The following is a 24364-nucleotide window of genomic DNA, read 5'->3' as shown; positions in this document are numbered from 1 at the left end:
AAAATATATTCTTATAAAATCTATTATCTTTCCTTTTCCAATCTATGTTATGTCCAACTTCCTTTATCATTGGATATATGTGAAAAGTTCGCGAGTGCTATTGCATGATTTTAGTGGAGCTCCAATCCACATAAACGAGAGATGTATTGAACCAAATGAAAAAAAAAATCTGTGTTGCCAAAAAGAGAAAGGCGGTTTTGGTTTTTGTATGATCTATGATTTTAGTTTGATATTATTGACAAACAACTATGGTGTATGGTACGGTTCTCATATCCTCTTCTCACAAGAGTATTGTGTGGAAAGTATTATAGACAAAGTTTGTCTTTGTATTCAGTTGCTATTGATAGTTCTTCTTATGTTTGGACAAGTATATCAGTAGCTATGCTCTTACCATTTTCAGATATCTGATAAAAGTGCATTCTAGATTGAAATAAAAGCATAGAAGGATCCATGGATTCCAACGAGTCATGTGAGACCAGCTCGGCCTAATGTCTTGGTTGTTCATCCAAAGATGACAGTGATCAACTTAAAGAGTGAAATATAGATATGTTTTGAACCAAATGATATACCGTTTATTCAGAATTTGTCCGTTATGCAATCCACCCGAGGTGATAAATTTTGTTGAAGCTACAAAATAATGTTGATTATACAATAAAATCTAGTTATAATGTGGCAACGAATATTATAACCGTGAATATGAGGCTATGGTAATTGAAACTAGCATCACAAAGCTTCAAGTCTTTTCTTGAAAAATAAGTGTTCTTCCAAAGATACGTCATCTTATATGGCAGATTGTAAGATATGTCATCTTGTATAGCAGATTGTAAGATATGTCATCTTATGTGGTAGACTGTAACAAGACATTTTGCGGTAACACGAAACTTAACACATCGTTATATGCAATGTGATAATTATTACCTTCGATGTGGAGAAGTAAATGAATACATTAATCATGCTATTTTGAATATTTTCATGTTTTGTAGGCCTGGACATTACCATCTACACTTTCATGTCCATTATTTTCCCCATTTTTAATGTTTATATAAACATAGATTATCTATTATGAAAAAAAAATGTTATCGAAGATTCATAACTGGAGAGAGACTTTTTGTCCATGAGTAATATGATATTTGTGAAAATTTTGTGATGACAAACTATTTAGGAGAATCACGGAAGCGGAAGGTGAATGTAAAGCGTGTTTTAAAACGAATACAAAAGAAACTAAGGAAGTGCAACCATTTCATCATTCACTGACACCTTACGTTTATAAAACATATGTTTAGTGGATGGTTCTTGGACTTATGAAGCATAATTCAATATATATGGAAGGGTACGGAAAGAGCCTCCAAAACAAACATGGACTATAGAACTATGATTCAACACACAATCTATCAACATTGTTAGAACATATTGCAAGTTTTTAATTTCAATGATTCAAGATCCAACATCATGACCAGACTTCTCAAAAGGTTTGAATGAATTAGTTATCATTAAAGACATATTTTTAAGACTTGAAGATTATCTATCATTTTTGTTATTTTTCTCTAATATTTGTATAATCTGAAAAATTAACGAGCGATTTCGTGCATAAACTAAATGTAAAAGAAAAGACAAACAATAATATCAATGATATTTTATATATTATAACAAAAATTTTATTAACAATCGTACAAATCACTAAGCTATCATCAACACCAAAATTAATATCTTTTCTTTTAGAAACATGGTCTACTCTATTAGCCTGTGGGGAGATTATGTGTATATCATTATAAAAAAGAAGAGCAAATAAAAAATTGCAAAGGAAGTACAGTTGATGATATAAAGTAACCATGGTTAAATCCAAGAACACGAAAGGCTGAGATAGAATAAACTGGGTCGACTAACCATAGTTAAGGCTTCTCTGGTTAAAGATGTTGGAAGCTCTGTGATGTGCTTAACTATTTATAAAATAACAATGGAAGAAGCACTCAAACCAAACCCATCTCTCACTTTTCAGATTCTCCGAAACACCACACACTACCTTTCACCAGAGGAAAACACACACAAAGGGTATTAAGGTAAATTATATCTTTCAATCATCGCCTTTCATACTTTGACTCCAGGTTTTTGTTTACTTGATTTTCATTTGTTCCCTTTGTAATTTCGCTAGGAAAAAGGTTGATGCTTTATCAGATAAACTCTTGATTCTTGGTTTCTTGATAAATTCTTTGATTAACTCGTCAAATCTTGAATCCATTAGTGAAGTTTTCATCCAAGTTCCTTGCTTTAGAGGCAAATATTGTATGACTCACTGACATGAGCTTTGATTAAATGAGAATCATCTGTGTGGATTCAAGAATTACTCTGGCAAATTATTTTATTTTCGGATCATTTGGAATCTCTCAGTCTATAATTGAGTCTCTCTACGCCTAGTTGGAAAGTTTGATATGTAAATTTTTTTTCCTTATTTTTTGTAAAAAAATTGATATATAAATTTTGATAAGATTAGCTGTGTAGGGTTGAACAAACTTGGTTTCAAGTTTCATATGAGACCAAAAGTGAATATATAAATAAATAAACAAAACATTTCCTCAATGTCTTTTGAGTTCGGTTTGAAGCAAGTTTCTGTTGTTTATTTATTGAGCCTCAATGTTTTTTGATTCAGATCACATCCCTTTGAGAAGAACAAAGATATAAAGACAAATTACATATAGTTCGAAACATCTAAAGAGTTGAAAGATGGGTCTATCGAGTCTTCCTGGTCCATCAGAAGGAATGCTATGCATTATATTAGTCAACGCAGCATTATCAATCTCCATGTTCAAAGGCATTGTCAGATCAGTGCTTCACCTAGTAGGAATCCGTCTCTCTCCTTCTTCAGTAGCATCTTCAGAGATTCCAACTTCCGAGACTTTCGATTTCCGGATCTGCCAGCCTGAGAGTTTCCTTGAGGAATTCAGGAACAGGACTCCAACGCTCAAGTTCGAGAGCTTGTGCAAAAAACAGGAGGACAACGAGTGTTCGGTATGCCTGACAAAATTCGAAGAGGGTTCAGAGGTCAACAAGCTAAAATGCGGACACTTGTTTCACAAAACATGCGTGGAGAAATGGATTGACTATTGGAACATCACTTGCCCCTTGTGTAGGACTCCTCTTGTAGCAGAAGACCAGCAGGTTTCTTCTTATGTTTGGTGACTACTTTTCTTTGGTATAGAGGCTGTTTTTCTTTTGGTTGGGTTTGGGTGTGTTTGTTGTTGTGTACAGCTACTGCTTTTACTAGGCTGCGTCACGGTTGATTCTTCAGCAGATTTAGACCGGGGATGGGGTAATCTGATGTACATACATATCATGTGAGTTATATATGTATACCCATGTGTAATGGAATCTCTTGTTTGAACATAGTCTTGATGAATCTATCTGTGTGTGAGTGACACAATGAGTTTACATTCAGATTTGAGGTATTACCTGCAATTGACAGTTGGGTGTAACTGAAATGATATTTGAACTATTTAAAAGGCTTGTCATACAAATGTGGAAAGAAGAGAACATTACTACGTAATATCAATATGGTAGCAGATAAAGTAAATACATCACTCCAAAATCTAGATTCTAGATTCAATGTAAGATGGGGATAAGAGTGAGTGGCCTACACCATTTTTACTTATGTACAACTGTGCACACAGGTGTCAACCAATTATTAACGTTTAAAGTCTTGCATGAATAAGGTCTTGCCATCATTAATATACATAGGTATACCTGGTATCTTGAAATGTAGGCATGACATGGTGAATTCAGTTTTTTTTTTTTTTTTTATGGTGAACAAAGAGTTTCAGTCTTTTTTTTCATAAAACAATTTTACAAAATGCAAACGTAAACACTACATGAAAGATGACAAAACAATCTAAGTTTGAATGAGAGCAACCAAAATTAGTTATAGCCTCACCTATTCACATATACAGAACTCCCCAAAAAAAAAAACTAAATTGTGACAGAGAAAACCTTTTGGTGATGTACTACTAGTGTAGTAGTCATTGTGCCATATTTACAAAACAAACCAGCAAAATATGAAGTGTTACGAAATGAGATTATCATCTCCTGCTTTCTGAATTCTGATTGCAACAATTTGGAAACGCAACGACAGAGCCTCAATATCCGAGGATATCCGACTCCAACACCATCCAATGCATATTCTATCTCATTCATCAGTTGTTTTAACGCAACACTGTTTCTTTTTCTGCCCGAAACTTCTAGTAACTCGCAAGTAATTATAACGTCACCGGGACGCTTCCCACTGTTACAACAGAGTACACACAGTTTCATTATCCAAAGTCTTTTATTCACAAGCTTGATAAATACTAACACAGTTTCATTAAGATACTTACTGTGTCAAACATGGCATATCTAGAGCCATGCTTACTTTTCTCAAGATTTTGTAATCAACAAAGCTAATTTGATCCTTGGACCAAATTCGGTATCTCCATCCATTCCAGCTAACTGTAATTCATCAAGCCACATTTAGCAGACTATGTAAGGCCAGGCTCGAATTCTGCATTCTCAGAACAAAATGAGTCAAAATTCAGAGGTCTGGCCCAAAAAGATTCAAGAGAAAGTGATTCATTCTTCTAAAGAAACATACAAACAGCAAGGACAAGGCAAACATGACTTGCCACAAATATATCCATCAAGATAGAAAAAAATACCTAAAATATGCCATGACAGTATTAAGAGAACCATAACAGTAAAGTTAGGGATGGCTAGGAAGTATATTGAGGAGTGAAGAGGGCATAATGAATTAGGGAGCATTTTAAGCAATGAATAGCTAAATACAAGTTGTGGTCCGTTTTGCGTCTTTCCTGTATTGTATCCAATGTTGATAAACTAATACGCTTGCAAAACCGCTTGTGTAGGCTACCTTCTAACTCATACGTGGCCTTACATAGTCTGCTAAATGTGGCTTTGTGTACTTTTATTAGTCCTTGATTATTATGTCTATCTGACAGGACTATTCTTTTTTTTGTCAGCAATTACAGGACTATTCATAAAAGCTATTTTTGTATTCCACACGTTTGTATTTTTTTCATGTCAATAATTTTTTTTTTCATGTCAATAATTTCAATAATAGCCTTACCAAAAACTCTAGAAAAAGGACCAATGAACTTAGTTTTCCTTTCTTCTCTGTACAGACAACTGAATTCTATTGGTCTAGTTAGTGAAGTTTTGTGACTTCCTTTCAATTTAAAACATACAAATGCGTTTTAATGTGTATGTCAAATGCCCGTCGGAGTAATTCTATACACTCAGAACGTTTAGTTAAGTAATTTTGAGATAACGATCCAATGCTTGCATCTAATCTACATTTCTAGATTATAGTTGTCACCATGAAAATGTATGGTATCTCATCCAAAGGATTTTAATCGATATAGCAATAAAAATATGTAAGTTTGAACGACTTAAACCAATTCATGGATGATACGAGCGTCGTAAATTAAAGAAGGTGTGGTGGTGCCACATTAAAACGTTGATTTTGGGATCTCAAGTTTTCAATTACCTTTACTAGCTAGTTAGCATCCAAAACAAGTAAAGTAGCCTCCACGCACGCACGCGTATGTAAATATTGGTAGCAACTAGCAAAGATGCATTCAAAGACATGGATAAAAGTAGGGAATGGGTCCATTTGGGAATCATATGAAACCAAGGATGTTGTCTAATTTGTCATTCTATCATTGGTCCATTACGTTATCTTCATGTTCGCGTGTGCAGTTCAACCTTACCGGATTTAGATTCTTCTATCTCTTTTTCTTGTTAAGAATATGATTTGAATATAGTTTTTAGAGTTATAGCCTTTCGATAACATTTGTAAACTTATGACAGTTTCTAAGGTTTCTTTAATTAAAAAGAAAAATATTAATATGCAAATGCGTAATATATTTTTACTGCATAATTATGATATTTCTGATATGTCTATATTTATTTTTTTTTAAACAAAATCAGTTTTTTTTTTGTTTTTGACAACATACATACATCTAATAAATCAGTTAAAATCTTATAAGTTGTTATATTAAACACACGTCATTGGACATACATACATGTTACATCTGATTATAGTCTTAGACAAAACTTGTATTCTCTTTTTTTTTTTTTTTGAAAAAAAACAAAACTTGTATTCTCAAGATTAAAAAGAGAAGAAGAAAAAAGCTTTTTCTTATTTCTCTATATCCGGCGTAGATTTATTAGCAATACATTCTTGAATCTCACGGATACTTATTAAAAATTCAGAGGATGTTCCAAGAGCTCAGCCCATATTCCTAAATATATACTCCCTCCGTTTCATATTGTAAGTAGTTTTAGGGAAAATTTTTTGTTTCAAAATGTAAGTAGTTTTCATATTTCTAGGTAACTTTTACATTTATTGAATATAGTGTGACCAATCAAATTAAATAAACTTATTTTTGATTGGTTAAGTTATATCTAACCTATTTAATATACAATACTTTTTAAAACATAATAATTTTCTTAATCTTTGTGCTTTTAGCTAAAACTACTTACATTATAAAACGGAGGGAGTATCTTCTTGTTCCATCCAACAGCTCATTTTCTGTGTAGACAGCTCTGAAGGGATTCTACATGCTTTCACACATTTTAGAAGATATATTGCAAGGTGAAATTAAAGGTCTCCAAATGTAAACTGGAATATAATTTAAAGAGAACTTTAAATAGAATGATTAAAAATGAGGAATCATTTTATTTTTCAGGCATATGGATATTTTAGTCAAATTTTATAGTTATTTAGTCAAATTTTATATTTTTAATTTTTTCATTATAATAATGCATGTTTAAGAAGTATGATTTGTTATAGTAATATTTTATTTACTTGATAAACTATAATTTTAGCATGATTATCCGTAAAAATAGTGTTCTTAATTAAAAGTCTCTCAGTTAAAGATAGTTGGGATAAAAGAATCATTCATTAAAAATTCATACAAAATTTCTTGATTAATTTTCCGCTTGTTTATGTTGTTGAGAAAAATAGTATAATGAAAATGCAATTAACTAAAAATGATTGGCTAAAAATCTCTCAACTAAAAAAACTAAAATCCTAAATAATTTTTTGTTAGTTTTTAACCTCTGATTCTATAAATCACAAAAGTTTTAATTAATATTATTTAATTAAATTGTATATTTAGAATATAAAATGATATATATTATAAGGGTTGTTAGGAAAAAAATCAATCTGAATCCAAATCCAGAAAAATCCAAACTGAAAAAAATTCTTCTTTCAAATAAAATTTGGTTGCGAGTAGGCTCAAACAAGTAGTAAATACTAGGCCTGGGCATTCGGGGTCCCAATCGGGTTTCGGTTTAGTCCAATCGGGTTTCGGTTTTTCGGGTTTATCAAAATCAGCCCCATTCGGGTTATATGAAAATTCGGTTCGGGACCGGTTCGTGTTCTGTCGGGTTCGGGTCGGGTTTAGTAAATCTTCAAAGAACCGGTAGAACCCGATGTACTTTCGGGTTCGGGTCCCAATCGATTCTTCGGTTTAAATGTACATGATTTATATCTACTTTGTAACCAAAAAGTAACTAAAATCGGTTCTTTGGTTTTAAAATACTTGATTTCTACTTATTTTGTAACCAAAACATAAATAAAATCGTTTCAAAAAAAAAGAAAGGTACATCAAATGTGATCATTCAAAATCAAGTGAAAAGTAAACATAGTTATTGATCGAAAGAAATCCAAATAAAGGAAAGCACGAAACGAAAATCAAGTTATCATGAAATGAAAAACATTATTCAATGAAAACAAAACTCAAATCTAAAAACTTCAACCTTCAACCATCAATCTTCATATAATAGATAATTATTTTAGATGTTCAATTTATTTTGAATACATATTAGGAATTGAGATCATGTTTGGTACAAGTTCTTTTAGAAATTTTGAATGTTTCGGGTTCTATCGGGTATCCATTTAGGTTCGGGTTCGGTTCGGATAATACCCATAACCCAAAATACCATAAAACAAGATCCATTCGGTTTTTATGTCGGATTCGGATCGGTTCGGATTCATTTTTATCGGATTGGGTTCGGTTCGGGTTTTCGGGTTCGGTTTATTTGTCCAGCCCTAGTAAATACCCAAGAATTTCTTGTATATTTTGAAATACATTTTGGTTAAAAATATTACTAGTCATTAGAAATTTTTTACAAAAAATTATTGTTAGTCTTAGTTTGGTTGAAAAGAAGAACTTTGACTTTCAATTTAAAGATTTTTTTTTTGGAGGGGGGAGGGGGGGGGGGGGGGGGGGTATAGATTCAAATTAGTTACGAATTAGTTATTTTGTTAGAATTAAATCTTAAACATATGTTAGTCTTGATTTTCCAAATAAATGATATATATTTGGTAACGATTATTAAGTTTTAGTAGCGTTATAAGCTGAGGAGTTAAAATACCAACCAATAATTATTTGAGAAAAATTTATATTAGTTTTAATTGATAAGTACCAAGTGATCTTTATTTGAAAAGTTTTTTTTTTGGATCAAATATTTGAAATGTTTTTTTATCTGTTGGTTTTAAGTAGGTAGCATGTCCTTTTTTTGATGAAATTTCATATTTATTGATCAAAAGAGTAACATTTACAAAAAAAAATGAGTTTGATAAAAAGAATGTAGACTAATAAGGCCAAAAAGAATTTTTATGGAGCAATTAAGAAAACTAAGGAGTCACTTCAAACCATCTCCGCATAAGCTCTTCAAACTTGTGATCTCTTCCATACTTAAGAGAAGAAATACGGTTACGCATTGTTCTATCAATGCAACGAGTAACCTGAACAGCTGTCGACCAAGATTTCTGGTGCCTTCTCCTATTATGTTCCCTCTAAACACTGTAAATTGTCATCTGGTGCCTTCTCCCATTACGTTTCCTCTAAACACTGTAAACACCGAGTCCAGAGGTGGAAAGCGAGCATGTCTTATTTTAGGAAAGATATATATTGTTTCTAGGGTCCCTTGTTTTTACATATTTCAAACTGTACAGTTTTGATTGTCTGCGGAAAGGTCAAAAGTTCAAAACATTATATACAGTTATTTGAATACTTATATTATAATTTTAATTCGCAGAGTCTATATGAATCTGTTTGTTGACGACAAAAAAAAATTGTAATTTTAGTTGAATGACTTTTGTTAGTTGATAGTTTCTTCTACTAACTCTCCTCCTAAAAAAGTTTGTAATTTTCTATCGTTGTGCTATCTCACTACCTTTTATGCTAATTTTCAAAGGTTCAATCTAGTAGTCTAATACAATTTTCCTTATTATAAAGATCTAATTTGTTTTAGAAATACTTTTCATCGTTGAAATATAGACAAAACAATCCATGATTAGACTAGGACCAACCAGTCGGAAAGAAAAACAATACTTTTATCAGTTTTTGCTGCCGAATATAGATAGCATCATTGGGACTCGACTCCATTATTGTGACGCAATGTGACCACTTGAGCATCTTATCATTTTTACTCCAAAACCACCATTATTTCCTAAACTTTCCCCTTTTCTGCAACAAATTAATGCTGGAAATCAATTTCTGAAAGAAAAATATATAACTGGAAAAATTAATAAAGAATATAGTCAATAGTTTACATAGAAAATCACTTGTTTCGAGATGATTTTTTTTTTTTTTGATGACCCTGGTATCTAGAACCTCGAAAAGATCCGATTAGCGCCAATGACCGTCCATCAGAGTTTAGCCTGGGAGTCCGTCGAGGTATCCAGGAGAACTGGTGATTACCCTATGTAAATTTTACCAGTTACCACACGTTAGCAGGTTTCTTCGTATTGGACCTGAAAGTCCCTCAACATAATCACTTCCTAACAATATTCGAATCTATGACTTCTCAGATTGAGTTTAACCACTGGATCACTAACACGTGGTTATTCAAGATGATATTATGCAGCGCTTTTGGAAGTGATAAGCATATCGTTCTTATTAAAATATTTTTTTACATCATCGTTCTTATTAAGTTCTACAAAACGATATATTACATTACTACTTTTCATATAAAGCTGATAATATATTAATAAAGTAATTGGAATTTTCTCTGGAATAACACTACAAAGAATTTTCAGTTCAAAAAAAAAATAACACTATAAAGAAGCAACTCACAGCACGACCAAAACAAAGAGTCTAGCAAATATACAGAGAGAGTATCAACAAGAAGAAGAATAGAAGAATGAAGCGTACAAATCTTTTATCGTTTCTTCCCTTTCTAGTTCTTCTTCTTCTTCCTCACTTGGGTTCGAAACCCATCCTTGCATCTGAAGATGTACATTCATTACTCCTTTACCATAACAAATATTTCATTTCGCATTCAAAACACTTCTCGATTAATCATTCTTTTCAATGTTTGATGTGTATGTGATTTCAGGTGTCCTCATATGTGGTGTACTTTGGAAGTCATTCCCATGTCGGAGTTATAACCCAAGATGCTATGGATCGAGTCAGAGAAACACATTACGACTTTCTTGGTTCCTTCACTGGAAGGTCTTTTGAACAACCCACTATTTTGTTACTATTTAATATTCATCCTCCATTTAATTGACGTGAGTCTTCATTTTTGTGGAAAGCAGCCGTGAGATTGCCACAGATGCCATTTTCTACTCATACACAAAGCACATCAACGGCTTTGCCGCTCATCTCGACCACGACCTAGCATCAGCTATCTCCAGTAAGTATACACATTGCAGTCCTACTCTTTTGGGAGGTCTCTCACAATATTAAAATTTTGTGTATAGATCGTTGGCTTTTCTTTCTAGTAATATTGAAAGAAGCCTTAACTTGTTTTTTTACTAAACAAAGGTCTTAAAAACCAAAGCATAACGTTATTTGCCTATTCTCTGTATTTGGCTTGAATATACATTATGCGTATGTGTCCGTTTTTATATTTATGATTGAGAGTGACTCTACTACTTCTTTTGTCTTGATTTTTCAAGAACACCCGGAAGTTGTGTCCGTATTTCCAAACAAAGCCTTGAAGCTTCACACGACTAGATCATGGGATTTCATGGGTTTGGAACACAACTCGTACGTTCCTTCCTCTTCCATTTGGAGAAAGGCCAGATTCGGAGAAGACTCCATCATTGCAAATCTCGATACAGGTTTTCTCCTCTTCTCCTTTAAAAATTATTTTTTAATTGTCTTAAATCTATTGGTCCAGCCTTTGCAACTTTGGGAGCCTTGAGATCGGTCTCGGGGAAGATACGCACCTTCCTTTAAAATTAAGAATTACACAATTTCAACATGGATTTGACTTGCACTACAAGAAATATACATACTGTATTTATTTATTTATTCATTAGCTAGTGGTCAAGATCTCTAGATGTCAGCAAGAATCAATCCGCCATTTATATTTCACGCATGTGCGCATGTGCATATTCATTAATATACATATTCTCTTTTCTCAACAAGAATTTTAGCGTCTCTTAATTTTTTTTTTGGTAAAATAGCGTCTCTTAATTATCTCTAATAATATTCTTTATGACTGAATCATATAGTTTGACTTGAATAATAGACAACAAAGATTAACCTTATGATTATAACCGCTTCGCAAAATTAATGTAAGCTATTTTTTATCGTAAGAATAATAATAGAGAAATCACTTAAAATATCGTAAGTTAGATAGTAATTTTCAAAAAAAAATTTATTCAAAATACTCTAGCACAGCTTTAGTGATTATTATTTAGGAAAATAATTCAATTTATCTATACTATTAAAAGGGAATCACTCCTAAAAAATCTACTTAAACAAAGTTGTTGGACTATTTCATTAGATTTAACTATTTATTTGGTCTTAACTTATATTTTTCTAACTATATAAATACTTTACATAGTTTAAATGAATTCATTTATTATTATCTCATAATCTATTATATAATTACTCTAACAATAAATCCATATGAATATATGATAGATTATTCAAATGTGATCATTACCACATATAATTCTATTAATAGTATAAATTTTTAATGGTTTAGTTATATTTAATAGGTATATAATTTGTATTTTAAAATTTTAAGTACTCATTTGGTCCTTACTTTGGTTTCTATTTTTCCTATGCTCGATTATTTATGAGATTCAGTTTAATTTTGAGTTTTTTTCCCAGTTTTGTACGGTTCAGTGCACTCGGGTAAATGTACTCAAACCTGTACATTATTTCTTATATAAGAAGAATTTATTTAATTTCAAAAAAAAATCCGCGCTTTCTAAGCGCGGGTCAAAATCTAGTATTTTATTAAAGAATTATTAAACATTTATAAATTATTTAAAATAATACTTTTAATTCGTTTCATCACTAACTTAAAATATTTATAAAAATAGTTATCATTTAACGATAAATTTAAAAGAAATATCAAATTTGTGGTAAAAATAGAATTTTCCGTAGTAATACCACATCTAAATTGTTTGGTTGTGTGATTATCAGACACCACAAGACATTAAAAATATTTCCACTTATAAATAAAAATTTGGAATCTAAAAAAACACTCTTTTTGTTTCATACTAATAAATGTATTTAGATTTTTCATACAAGAAAAATAAAATAAAATTTGATCATAAAAACATCATTTTCTGTAGTTACCTATTATCAATAACTTTAAACTAATACCAATTTAATACACATAATTATTGTATGTTTATAAGTTGTTACTATTAATTAATGAACTTCAGAGTTTATTAAAATTATATATTTTAGACAAAGTTATTTTTGTAAACGGAAAATACTGTTATAATTGATTTTATTTTCCAAACAAATAATTTTGAAAATGATTGTGTCTGGTAAAAAAGGTGTGTGGCCGGAATCGAAGAGCTTTAGTGATGAAGGCTTGGGACCAATTCCTTCAAGATGGAAGGGAATATGTCAAAACCAGAAAGATGCCACTTTCCATTGCAACAGGTTTCTTTTCTCTCTCTCTCACACACACACACATGTTTATCCTTCCAAAATGGTGTTTTGTCATTTTCACGTTAAGTAACTATATCATAAGATTTTTTTTTTTTTGTAAACTAGTAACTATATCATAAGATACAAACAAAATATGATCACCCTATTCAAAACATAACTGAGTTGACTATGGCTGGAAATAATATAGCTCCTTTTAGGAACTTTTGATGGGTTTCTGTATATTCTTCTGTCACTCACTTTGCCGACTGTTGTAGAATCTTTCTTTTTTATCTAGACACTTGCTCTTAACTTTCTTTGACACCTTTCTATCTATTTTTCTCGGCGAAAGATAAACATGGAATCCCAAAAAGAACAAAATTACTTAGTTTAGTTTCTTTTTAAAAGTTTGAAGAGTATCTTTGTTATCTTTCATTGACTAACCGTAAATAATGTCTATGTAGATGTTATGCAATAAAATTCGAATGATTGTTTTAGAAAGACAAGTAAACATCCAAAGAATCCCAAAGCCTAACTAAACAAACCAAATTGAATTGCAAACAGTTTTTAAAAAAAAAAGTTTCGATAAATGAATAAACAATTATTCAAACCAATCACATTTTTAGGTAATTTACTTTTTATATAATCAATAACGTTAAACTAAAAATTTATTATTAATGTTGGTTTGCTCAATGATTATTAATGAAGTTTTAATAAATGCATTTCGTAGCCTGTTAATTCATCAATAAACACATGTTTAGATGTAGGGAAAAACTAAACTATTATTGTTGTGTAATTGCCTATAGAAACCATATTATTTTATTTTTCAAAAGAAAAGTAATTGCATATAGAAAATAGTGAATTTTTTTACTGACATCTTTGACTGAATAAAAATTGTGCATGAAAGGAAGCTTATCGGAGCAAGGTACTTCCACAAGGGCTACGCAGCTGCCGTGGGACCTCTCAACTCCTCCTTCGACTCTCCACGCGATATCGACGGCCATGGCTCCCACACTCTCTCCACCGCCGGAGGAGCTTTCGTCCCCGGAGCCAACGTCTTCGGCCAAGGCAACGGCACGGCTAAAGGTGGCTCCCCACGTGCCAGAGTCGCCGCCTACAAAGTCTGTTGGCCACCGGTCAAAGGCAACGAGTGCTACGACGCCGACGTGCTCGCCGCTTTCGATGCCGCCATCCACGACGGTGCCGACGTCATCTCTGTCTCCCTTGGAGGCGAACCAGCCTCGTTTTTTAAAGACAGCGTAGCGATCGGGTCGTTTCACGCCGCGAAGAAAGGGATCGTTGTCGTCTGCTCCGCCGGGAACTCTGGACCGGCGGATAGTACGGTTTCCAACGTTGCGCCGTGGCAGATAACCGTTGGAGCTAGCACCATGGACCGCGAGTTTGCTAGTAATCTCATTCTTGGTAACGGAAAGCATTACAAGGTTAGGTTAAGTTCTTGAATCATTTTCTTGAATTTTAGCTTGAATCTTTGACCTTAATATTATTCTTGATTGCTTTAGGGACAAAGCTTGGCACCATCATCTTTGCCACATGCTAAGTTCTACCCAATAATAGCAGCTTCGGATGCAAAAGCTAAGAACGTTACAGCTTCGGATGCGTGAGTTTTTTTTCAGACAAGCTCAAGTTGTTAACTCATTCCAAATTTTTTTTTGCTTAATTAAAAAAAATATTATGACCATCGTTGACTTTGTGTCATCTCTTTATGCAGACAATTGTGCAAAATTGGATCGCTTGACCCGCAAAAGGCAAAGGGGAAGATATTAGTGTGTCTTAGAGGAATCAACGGGAGAGTGGAAAAGGGACGAGCCGTGGCTTTAGCTGGTGGTGTAGGGATGGTTCTCGAGAACACTAATGCCACCGGTAATGATCTAACCGCTGATCCGCATGTCCTCCCTGCCACACAGATCAGTTTCAAGGACAGTCTTTCCCTGTCAAGATATATCAGCCAAACCAAGTAAGAGGATTATATTCTTCAGTCACTTAACTCAAACCTAACTTGTGTCTTAAGTAATAAAAGAAACAATCATTGTTTATGTATGTAGGAAGCCTATTGCGCATATTACTCCTTCAAGGACAGTTTTGGGAACAAAACCAGCACCCGTAATGGCTGCCTTCTCGTCTAAGGGTCCTAGCTCGGTGGCTCCTGAGATTCTGAAGCCGGATATTACTGCTCCTGGTGTGAGTGTGATCGCTGCCTACACTGGAGCAGTATCTCCAACAAACGAGAAGTTTGATCCTCGACGTCTTCTGTTCAATGCTGTTTCAGGAACCTCCATGTCTTGTCCTCATGTCTCTGGCATTGCCGGTCTTCTCAAAACTCGCTACCCTTCTTGGAGCCCTGCAGCCATCCGCTCTGCCATCATGACTACTGGTATGAATGTATATCTTAGGCATCACGTATAAACACATTTAAGTTTTATTGATTGAGGCCTTTTAACAAACTATTGTTTCTTTCATGAATATGTTTTTTTTTTCTTGTTCGTGTGTTTGAAATAGTATTTGTTTTTCGTAATCTTTTACTTTATCTTTTTATTTATGAAGTTATATTAATTTACTCGGTGTTTGGTTTTGTAGCAACAACAATGGATGACATTCCCGGACCCATCCTAAACTCAACCTACATGAAGGCAACGCCTTTTAGTTTCGGGGCAGGACACGTCCGACCAAACCTAGCTGTGAATCCTGGTCTGGTTTACGATTCAGGCATCAAGGACTACCTCAACTTCTTATGCTCCCTTGGATACAATGCATCACAAATCTCTGTATTCTCTGGGAAAAACTTTGCATGTTCAAGCCGTAAAGCCAGTCTTTACAACCTTAACTATCCTTCCATCACAGTTCCAAACCTGTCATCGAGCAAAGTCACCGTCTCAAGAACAGTTAAAAACGTTGGAAGGCCGTCGACCTATACCGTCCGGGTGAATAACCCAGAGGGTGTTTCTGTTGCGGTTAAACCGACGAGCTTAAATTTCACCAAAGTTGGAGAGCAAAAGACGTTTAAGGTGACCATTGCGAAGCGTAAGGGGAAAGTGGCTAAGGGTTATGTGTTTGGAGATTTGGTTTGGTCAGACAAGAAGCATCGTGTCAGGAGTCCCATTGTGGTGAAGCTTTGACTTGGTTCAATCCAAGTTTATATATCTATAAGAAGGGACTAACTAGATCTTTAGTGCCGATGATGATATTTGTTCCATGAATTTTAAGTTGTTTATGTTTGAATTTTAAGGCTTACAAGAAGAATGGCCTAATTGTGATTTATGTTAGAGAGACTCATGGTCATTCTTCCGCAGTGTACTTGTTTGTGCTGATCATCAAAATAAAAATGGCACATTATCATTCTGATTGTTATAAAATTTAATTTAAGCTAACCGGTTTTTCTTCAAATTCCTGATAATTTAAAAGATGATCACAAAAGATTCAAAGCAGAGTTATGAATAGAGCCTAAATATATAGCACAATATGACTTATGAATGATAATCTAAAGCTTGAACACTTTGGCTGCTAATGAAATCGTTGCCAAGACAGAGAAGAGTATGTCATATTCTGTATGTATTAGATTGCTCATAAAACAAGGGAAGAGAAGGAGAAAGCCGATGAAAAGATGGTTCACAATATTATATCAAACTTAAATAGAATGAAAGAGAGAGTTTGCAAGTATGAAACATACAAACGTAAGTTCGTAAATAAGATATGTTTGAATATTATACATCAACACACAAGATAAAACGACTTATCACATCACACACAATCGGTAGCATATCAGGTCAAGATTCTCACCTGCAAGCCAAAAAACATAAAAGCTTAGATCAATGTATAATATAATATAGTTGAGACTGTCTAACGTGACTTTCAATTCACAACTAACGCCAAAAAGGATACATAACCAACGAAATTGACATAAACACCAAAAAGATTTACCTGGTAGACTTTATTATTCTTATTCGCCCACACAATTGATAAACTGAACATCAGGAATGTGTTGGACTCTGCAGTAGTGTTCCCCACCTGGTTCCAATTTCTTCGTCCACTCCTTGTTCATTCTTTGAATCTTCAGTTCCTTCAAGCAAGTTATATACTTCAACCCGTCAGGTAGCTCCTTCAACTTTTCACATTTCTCTATAGTCAAAGTACGAAGACATGGCATCGACCCTTCTTCTACTATCCACTCTTCCACTTCTTCTTGTTTAGATATTTGTAGAGCACATAACCGAGGGAATCCAGATTCCGAGCACACCATTCTCCTCCCGACGAAGCAACTATCTGATAAATCAACCGACTCCAGATGAAGCAGCTTTTCAAGAACCCGCATTGGATCCTCCTCCATCCTGCAATATTGCAGACATATGTGTGCAAGTAAAGGAGGGAATTGATCTTGCTCAAGAGACCTTGGCATATGCATGACCAGCGTTAAACTCTTTAGACGATTGCAGTCCCTAGTGAAATCTCCCCCGTTATAAACATGTGTTTTGTCAGAAGCAACTAAAGTAAACTGCTCCAGCTTACTTAATCCACGAAGAGATGAAGATAGTGTTTCAGAAGTACACCCACCATTGAGATATACACGGAGAGTCCTGAGCCTAGTCATACATAGAAGGTCTGTCACACTGATGTTTTTCGTTGGGAAATACCACAACGTCTCCAGCTTTACTAGAGCAGCCAATTCCAACTTCGTTTTATCGTCCATAAAAGCTGGTAGCAAAAGGTACCTCAACTCTAGCATCTCTTTTAAAACATTTGGGACATGAACTACCTGATTGACGCACAAGTTCAAATAGAGCAGAAACTTTAGGTTCCCTAGGGAATGAGATAGTTTAGATACGCAAGCCCCGCGTAAACTCAAGAATCTCAAGTGGATGAGCTTCCCAATACTGGAAGGTAACTCCCCTCCTTTAAACTTGGCTCCATTCAGATCTAACATCCTGAGTAATGGTAAACTTCGGAATCCTCGAGATGACTGCTTCCACAAGTTTCCCTCAGCTCCAAAACACAAAATAGATCTAACCCTTTTATTTTTTTTACGTCCCAGCATATGGAGTGCACTGCCACCATGTACAACGAGTCTTCGAGATCTGCTAGGAATGTGAGCATTGATGGTAGTGGTGGAAGTATGTGCGTTGATGAAGTCAACAAAGTTCTCTTCTTTGGCTTTTAATAAACATACTTCTCTCATGATGTCATGCATCTGACAGTAACCTCTTCTTTGGCTTTTAATAAACATACTTCTCTCATGATGTCATGCATCTGACAGTAACCCGATCCCCAGCTCGAATAGCTATTTACAATAGTGACCATATTTCTCCTAACTAGGTCTTCAAGGTAGTCTTCTTTACTTTCTTGAATGGTCGCTCCATTGCAAACTGACTTTATTATTCCTTCTGCACCCCAGTTTGTGAATAATTCCTCAACGTCCATTTTGTAGTCTTTAGGGAAATGAGTCTCCCAACTCGAATTGCTTTTTACAACTGTAACCATATTTCTCGTTACAAGCTCTTCGAGATAGTCTTCCCCACTTTCCCGAATGGTGGTTTTCATCTAAACAGATTCTCGTGCAACTTTGTCACATACTTTTTCCCATTCAGAAACCGTAGGTTTCTTAGCTAACAAGCCTCCTAGCACTTTAACGGCCAAAGGTAGTCCTCCACAATGTGTGAGCATTATTTTCTTACCCATGGCTTCTAGTTCTTCATCAACAACAAATTCTGCAAACCATCACAAGGCAATATTTTTAAAAAAAAGATTTTAGCCTCAAAATAAATAGGTTGCATAACTAATATACGTAGGATCAAATATGATTAGACGTATCAAATATAGTTTAGTGAATTAATCCATAATTTATTTGATATAATAAACATTTGGAAGGCATAACTCATAAGAGAAATCACGATTTTTGGCCTTACGAAATCATAATATTCTTATGAAAACGTACCAGTTGCATCTTGTTTAGGGAATACTATGCTCTTACACAGCTGCCAACTTTCTTCGAGGGTAAGGGTTCTTGGTCTAAAGGGAAAACATGTTGGATCTGCGTGTAAACCCACACCTTCATTGCGAGAAGTAAGTATCACCTTAGAACCACCTGCCAAATACTTTTCATGTTAGCTAGGGATGCATTTCATAACCCACGTGAGTTGTCATGCTATAATCTCTTTTATTACAGTAATTGATGAAACGGAAAAGGAAAGTAATGTATATGCAATCAGAATTTACCTCTTTTTAGGGGAAACGCCGCTTTGATTCTGTCCCAAGCTTCATCTTTCCATACATCATCGAGGACAATCAAATATCTTGACGTTTCCAATAATTCACAGAGTTTTCCTTGAAGAGTACACTCATCCATCTGTTTAACGTCTCCATCAAGTGGTCTAAGATCTTGCAATACCCTTTGCCAAATGTTCTTTTGAGTGAACTCTTGCGAAACATAGATCCATGCAAATCCTTTAAAATGACGTCGGACATCAACATGCTGAAAAACTTGTTTGGCTAGTGTTGTTTTACCAATACCACCCATTCCGGATATGGAAACCACTTGGATGTCATCATTGTTATCCACCAAGTGACCAACCAGTGTTTTAACACTTTGTTCCACTCCCACGAGATTGTTTTCAGAACTTGGACGAAAGGTTTGTTGGGTCTCCCGTTGCACCCTTTGTCTCTCTTGCGAAGACACTGAACAGTCACCATCGATGATCTTGTGTATTCGAAAATCACACATTTGGGCAATCAGCTTAGAGATTCTCTTATTTATGCCTTCAATATGTGTAGCAAATTTCAGGCGATTATATAAGAAGAAAGAATTTCTTTTCACACACGTCATGTCCCTTTTTCTTCTCTACGATTATATAAGAAGAAAGAATTTCTTTTCACACACGTCATGATCCCTTTTTCTTCTCTACTACGTTCTTTCAATAGATAGGAATCTTCTGTAGCTTCAGCATCCTCAATAACGTCCTTGACATCTTCCAAGAGGTTTCTCAATCTTTCACACCCATATTTCTTGGCATCTGCATCTTCCAAAAATGATTGTAGCGCTCTCTTCTGACGTATTAAATCATCAACTTGCTCGTGAACTCCACGCAATCGCTTAGTTTCTCGATTCACGACGCCCAAGAGTTTCTGCATTCCATTTACGGACGATACAACTTCCTCAGCCATAACTACTCCTGTTCCACCGTCAACACATTAGCCAACAAAATAGTACTACAAACTTGTAGTGAGATCTAAACCTCTTTACAAGAAATAATTGTTTGATCTACTGAGACATGAATATCTTTTATTCTTTCTTCAAACAAACTGGTAAAAGTTAATGATTAAATGATTCACATGCGTCAAATTCCTAAAAAAAAACAAGATTTTGTACAAATCCAAAGATTTTATATATTAATGCAGATTCGACTATAACAGAGTACACAAGACAGATCAAAGCAAGTGCATAAGAAATAATAATGCAAACCGGAAAAAAAAAACGAATTACCTATCCTGAATCAGCTCACTCTCTTCTCTGGTGGTCGCGGCGTTCTTTGGAAGAAAGAGGTGATTGAGAGGCAATGAAATAATAGACTCCTCGCCAATCTTTTCAACGACCTGGATCAACAGTGTGAAAATTAGAATTTCAAAAGTTTTGAGAATTTAAAATATTTTTTTAAATAAAACAGTGTACGGTCCAGAATCCATGCTCGAGTTTACCTTTTTACAATAATAATCTACCCCAAACTTTAAGTTACTCCAAATTCAACTAAAAACTCAAAACAATTACTCTCTTTACTGTCGAAACAACTAAAAAAAAGACTAATATGTATTCTAGATTTTGTTAGGATAATAAGATTTACTCTATTTTTCCTCTCTCCTTATTTTTATTATTGTTTTTTACTCTTTTCCACTTCTTTGTTTGCTCTGTTTTACTCTAAATGTTGACAGAAAAAAAAAAAGAATCATTGTTCCTTCAAAGAGAAGAAATTGGTACAGGGAAGAAGCCAAAAGAAAAGAAAAAAAGCAAACCGACCTAGCCGACAAAGCTATTCCACTGACACATTTCTTTGCAAAAGTATTTTCACGGCCAAAACATATGAACACTCTCAGACGAATTCTCTTTCTCCCTCAAATTCACGAGCATACCACGTCATCCTCTCCCGTAATATAGGCCAAACGTAGGGGAGGGGGGGGGGTATAAAAGTAATGTAATAACTAAAATTTATTACCAAAATTAAACATCTCCTCCTCTATATATAATAGCGACTAGGTTTGGGTGGTTGGCAAAAAAAAAAAACTTACTGAACTTATTTCACATTTGGTAACTTCACCGAATCATCGCTCAATCAACACAATACCGCTTTACCACTGGCCTTCAAATTACTTTTGCAGGCTTCTCCCACTCAGATTTGCTAGATTTTTTAGTGTGATTTCCATCAATCGTGAGCAAGTTAAACACCGCTACAACTTCTAACAATTTCAGATTAAAATATTTGCTAGAACGCTTTCATACAAGAAAACTCTAACTCTACTTACTTCAACTCAAGAAGGGTTGAAGAATAACCTCAAAACTCAACTCTTCAAAAGGAAGAACTCCACTCCATGAGGATCAAACAAATCCATAAGAGAACGAAGAAAATTTAGAATCTAGAAATAAATAATCAAGCAGAATCACATGGGAAAGAAAACACATTAAAAAAAAAAAAACAGAAGGATGCTAGAGAACATGTGAGAGAGTTATTATCAAGAAAACAAAGCAAACCAAATATGCAGTCGGAAAAACAGATTCGCGACAACGAAAGAAAATCCGATCAAAATGGAGAGATAACTAGAGAAATTTTGAGACTCTACCTCTGGTGGATTTTTTGATCTATTCGGATTTTAGTGGCATGGTTTCTCCAGATAAACTACCAGCTCCCCCAATTTCTACGGTAGGTTTATTTGTCGTTTCTACTTATCATACATGTGATGTTCCAATCATTGACTCTTCACTTTGTGGCCCAAATCGAAACCATATCAGAACCAGTTGAGCTATGCACCATCACTGCAGAAGATTTTCCAAATCTGATGAAGTTCGATCAATGTATCATTGATTCCTTCCACTAGGTCTATGCTGAAGATGACACATGATGAGATAGAATCGCTCCACCTTCTTCAATCCAACTTGAAGATGAGACTATGTTGCAAGCTGGATATCTTATGTTGACTGATAGTGCAAAATATAAACCAATTCTACACACTGTTATGTTTAGCTCCTACTCCCTAATCTTGGTCTCCTTATGCTACAGTGATGAATCATGTGCTAAATGACTAAATGAAAACTCATCATCTAAAGATGGTCTTTAACAAGGAGCTTCGGCAAGCGAATCCAAGTTGATGGTTGTTTCCTCGGTCAAAAGAATCCATCTAGTAAGAGCTCTCAAGATCTTTGGATCTCATCCAATGGAGGAATCACAAGTATAGGCACAAAGAATCAACTCCTAAACATCATCTTTCAAATGTAAGGAAAATAGAGTTACCCCATTTGCAACTCAGAATTATTCATCCTTCATCTCAAATGCTAAAGAACACCTTTGGAATGCACGGATGAAAGGCAAATGTAACTTGAATCGTCACTAATTCTATATACTTGGAGAACGGTACTCCGATAGGCGATAGTAAGTATTTCCAGACACATTCTTTATGAAGGGTTAGATAAATCAATGGGAGTATGTGGTAGGATATAGATTAATAGATAGTTTTATCGATGCTTAGTGTCATCTGGAGGTCAAAATCACGTTGTAGTAAATAATCTCCTATAGGGTAGTAAGGGTCTCGCATATATACTCGCAAGTTAGGGAAATTTTCATTTATGTTTCATATTCTTGATGAGGGAATTGGTTCTTTAGCGTGGAATTTGGCGTGTAGATGACTGCTTATTGTTTGTATCACCGTGAATCCCATCCAAAACTAGGTTATTTGCCAGTTATCTCTATCGTTCCCGTTTAAAGACATCCCAAACCTAATATACTCTTTTAAGGGCATAGATTAGATTGCTTAAAGTGATGCAAGATTAGAAACCAACATTAACCAGTCCAACCAAATACCGACCATAAATACTGCTCCAAAGACACGTTCCGGTACAAAAGATTTAAGAAAAAAGTTTAAGCCAGTCAATTGAAGTTCTCTTGGCTCGACCACCCAACTTAGACGATCTAACCACCCGGTTCAACCAGCTCAGTCTCGACCAAAAGACAATCAGACTAGAAGAAGGCATAGTTGAATAAATCGACCCAAAGGAAGTGTTTGCAAAGGTTAGCTCAAATCCAGTCCAACCCAGCTTCAGCCCAGCTGAGAACAACAAGGAATGACCCATATTTCCATCAACACATTGCCTCACCTTGCTTGTTATCGACCCGCCCCAACCATATCTGACCCGCCTAACTCGCCTAGACAAGAATCAACCCACAGATAATTCTAGGTTCATGCGTGTCCAACCTAGCCAAAGACATTCATTGTCGATCAGCTTAAACAACGTAAGTGTGATATCGCAGTGAATTATTGAATTAATTGATTAACAATTTGTTTCCTTTGGGTTTTATTTTTTTGTTTCCTTTTGTTTTCCCATTTTTGAGTAAGAATAATATTTCAAGGCCATTTTTTAGCCTCTACTTAAGGTCCAGTCGAGTCATGTATGGTAATTTGTTTCCTTTGAGTTTTATTTTTTGTTTTGTTTTCCCATTTTTGAATAAGAATATTTCAAGGCCATTTTTTAGCTTCTGCTTTAGGTCCAGCTCGAGTCATGTATGATAATTTGTTTCAAATCTTCTAGAAGGGCATAGCTGCACCGGATCTCATATAAATCCCTTATAAGCAGCCTTGTATCATTTAGCTCATATCAATTTAAAAAACTGAGTTTTTGCCATAGCAAAACATCTACCCTAAGTCTTTGTGTGTGTGAAGCGGCGCATAGCATCTGTCCAAGAATCTTGTGGCGTTCATCAAAATTTTGTAATATTTTTTTTTTAAATCAAAATTTATCCAGAGGCTAAATCAAATTATTAATTTTTATGTTTCTGTTATTCACAGATATTTCAAAGTCGTTGCTGATATGAATCAGGCTATTTATTTTATGGAAAGTGTACTCTTTAACCAATAAAAAAAAACATAATTCACTAGCTAACCAATATTACACTATATTTCCTATTTTCTCTTCATATCTCTCTTTACAAACTAATTTCTCCTTCTTGGTTATTTCACAAATTAACTCTTTACTTAACCATTTGAGTTTTGTAGCTTTCTTCAAAAAATATTATAGAAATTTCACTCTCATAAACCATTAGGAATATGTAAAATTTAAACTCGACAATAGCAGTGGATACAAGATTGAATGTTCAAACTGCCTTGTGGTGCAAACTAAGTGACTTTTCAAGTGATAATTCATACTCGTCTTGATGTAAATAATTCAATATATAAATGAACGGTGCTCGTAGATAACAGAG

The 24364-nt window shown here is 34.5% G+C and overlaps 3 protein-coding genes and 2 long non-coding RNA genes across 7 annotated transcripts; 3 read left to right on the top strand and 2 right to left on the bottom strand.

Moving 5' to 3' along the window:
* The first annotated feature begins 1800 nt into the window (after positions 1-1800).
* LOC103860295 (probable E3 ubiquitin-protein ligase XERICO) lies at positions 1801-3395 on the top strand. 3 transcript variants are annotated; one of them, XM_033288350.1, is made up of 3 exons: positions 1801-2102; positions 2645-2649; positions 2716-3395. In XM_033288350.1, exon 3 carries the CDS (start codon positions 2719-2721, stop codon positions 3172-3174), a length of 456 nt encoding a protein of 151 aa, XP_033144241.1. In that variant the 5' UTR covers positions 1801-2102; positions 2645-2649; positions 2716-2718; the 3' UTR covers positions 3175-3395. The 3 variants fall into 3 exon arrangements, with proteins under 3 accessions (XP_033144241.1, XP_033144242.1, XP_009136131.1); XM_033288351.1 differs by having other exon boundaries at positions 1813-2057; XM_009137883.3 differs by having other exon boundaries at positions 1845-2057; positions 2645-3393.
* On the bottom strand, positions 3179-9773 carry LOC103860294. The gene is made up of 2 exons (XR_004456625.1): positions 4362-9773; positions 3179-4270 (listed from the first exon to the last, which is right to left on the bottom strand). It is a non-coding gene; the product is annotated as an uncharacterized LOC103860294 (long non-coding RNA).
* A 252-nt stretch (positions 9774-10025) lies between these two features.
* On the top strand, positions 10026-16255 carry LOC103860293 (subtilisin-like protease SBT5.3). Its single transcript, XM_009137881.3, has 10 exons — positions 10026-10290; positions 10393-10508; positions 10595-10692; positions 10958-11122; positions 12806-12914; positions 13807-14341; positions 14420-14517; positions 14629-14874; positions 14963-15291; positions 15495-16255. The coding sequence occupies exons 1-10, from the start codon at positions 10198-10200 to the stop codon at positions 16031-16033; spliced, it is 2328 nt and encodes a 775-aa protein (XP_009136129.2). The 5' UTR covers positions 10026-10197; the 3' UTR covers positions 16034-16255.
* A 256-nt stretch (positions 16256-16511) lies between these two features.
* On the bottom strand, positions 16512-20599 carry LOC103860290 (probable disease resistance RPP8-like protein 4). Its single transcript, XM_033288295.1, is given in 7 exon segments — positions 16512-16694; positions 16836-18110; positions 18170-18616; positions 18844-18993; positions 19125-19731; positions 19791-20077; positions 20389-20599. Coding segments are annotated over 5 exon segments (2739 nt in total). The 5' UTR covers positions 20070-20077; positions 20389-20599; the 3' UTR covers positions 16512-16694; positions 16836-16854.
* Positions 20600-21683: 1084 nt separating this feature from the next.
* Positions 21684-22520, top strand: LOC103860291. The gene is made up of 2 exons (XR_631341.3): positions 21684-21814; positions 21904-22520. It is a non-coding gene; the product is annotated as an uncharacterized LOC103860291 (long non-coding RNA).
* Positions 22521-24364: the final 1844 nt, after the last annotated feature.

Source organism: Brassica rapa, chromosome A03 (assembly GCF_000309985.2).
Source record: "Brassica rapa cultivar Chiifu-401-42 chromosome A03, CAAS_Brap_v3.01, whole genome shotgun sequence".
Classification (NCBI taxonomy): domain Eukaryota; kingdom Viridiplantae; phylum Streptophyta; class Magnoliopsida; order Brassicales; family Brassicaceae; genus Brassica; species Brassica rapa.
This window is presented reverse-complemented; position numbering and strand designations above follow the sequence as displayed.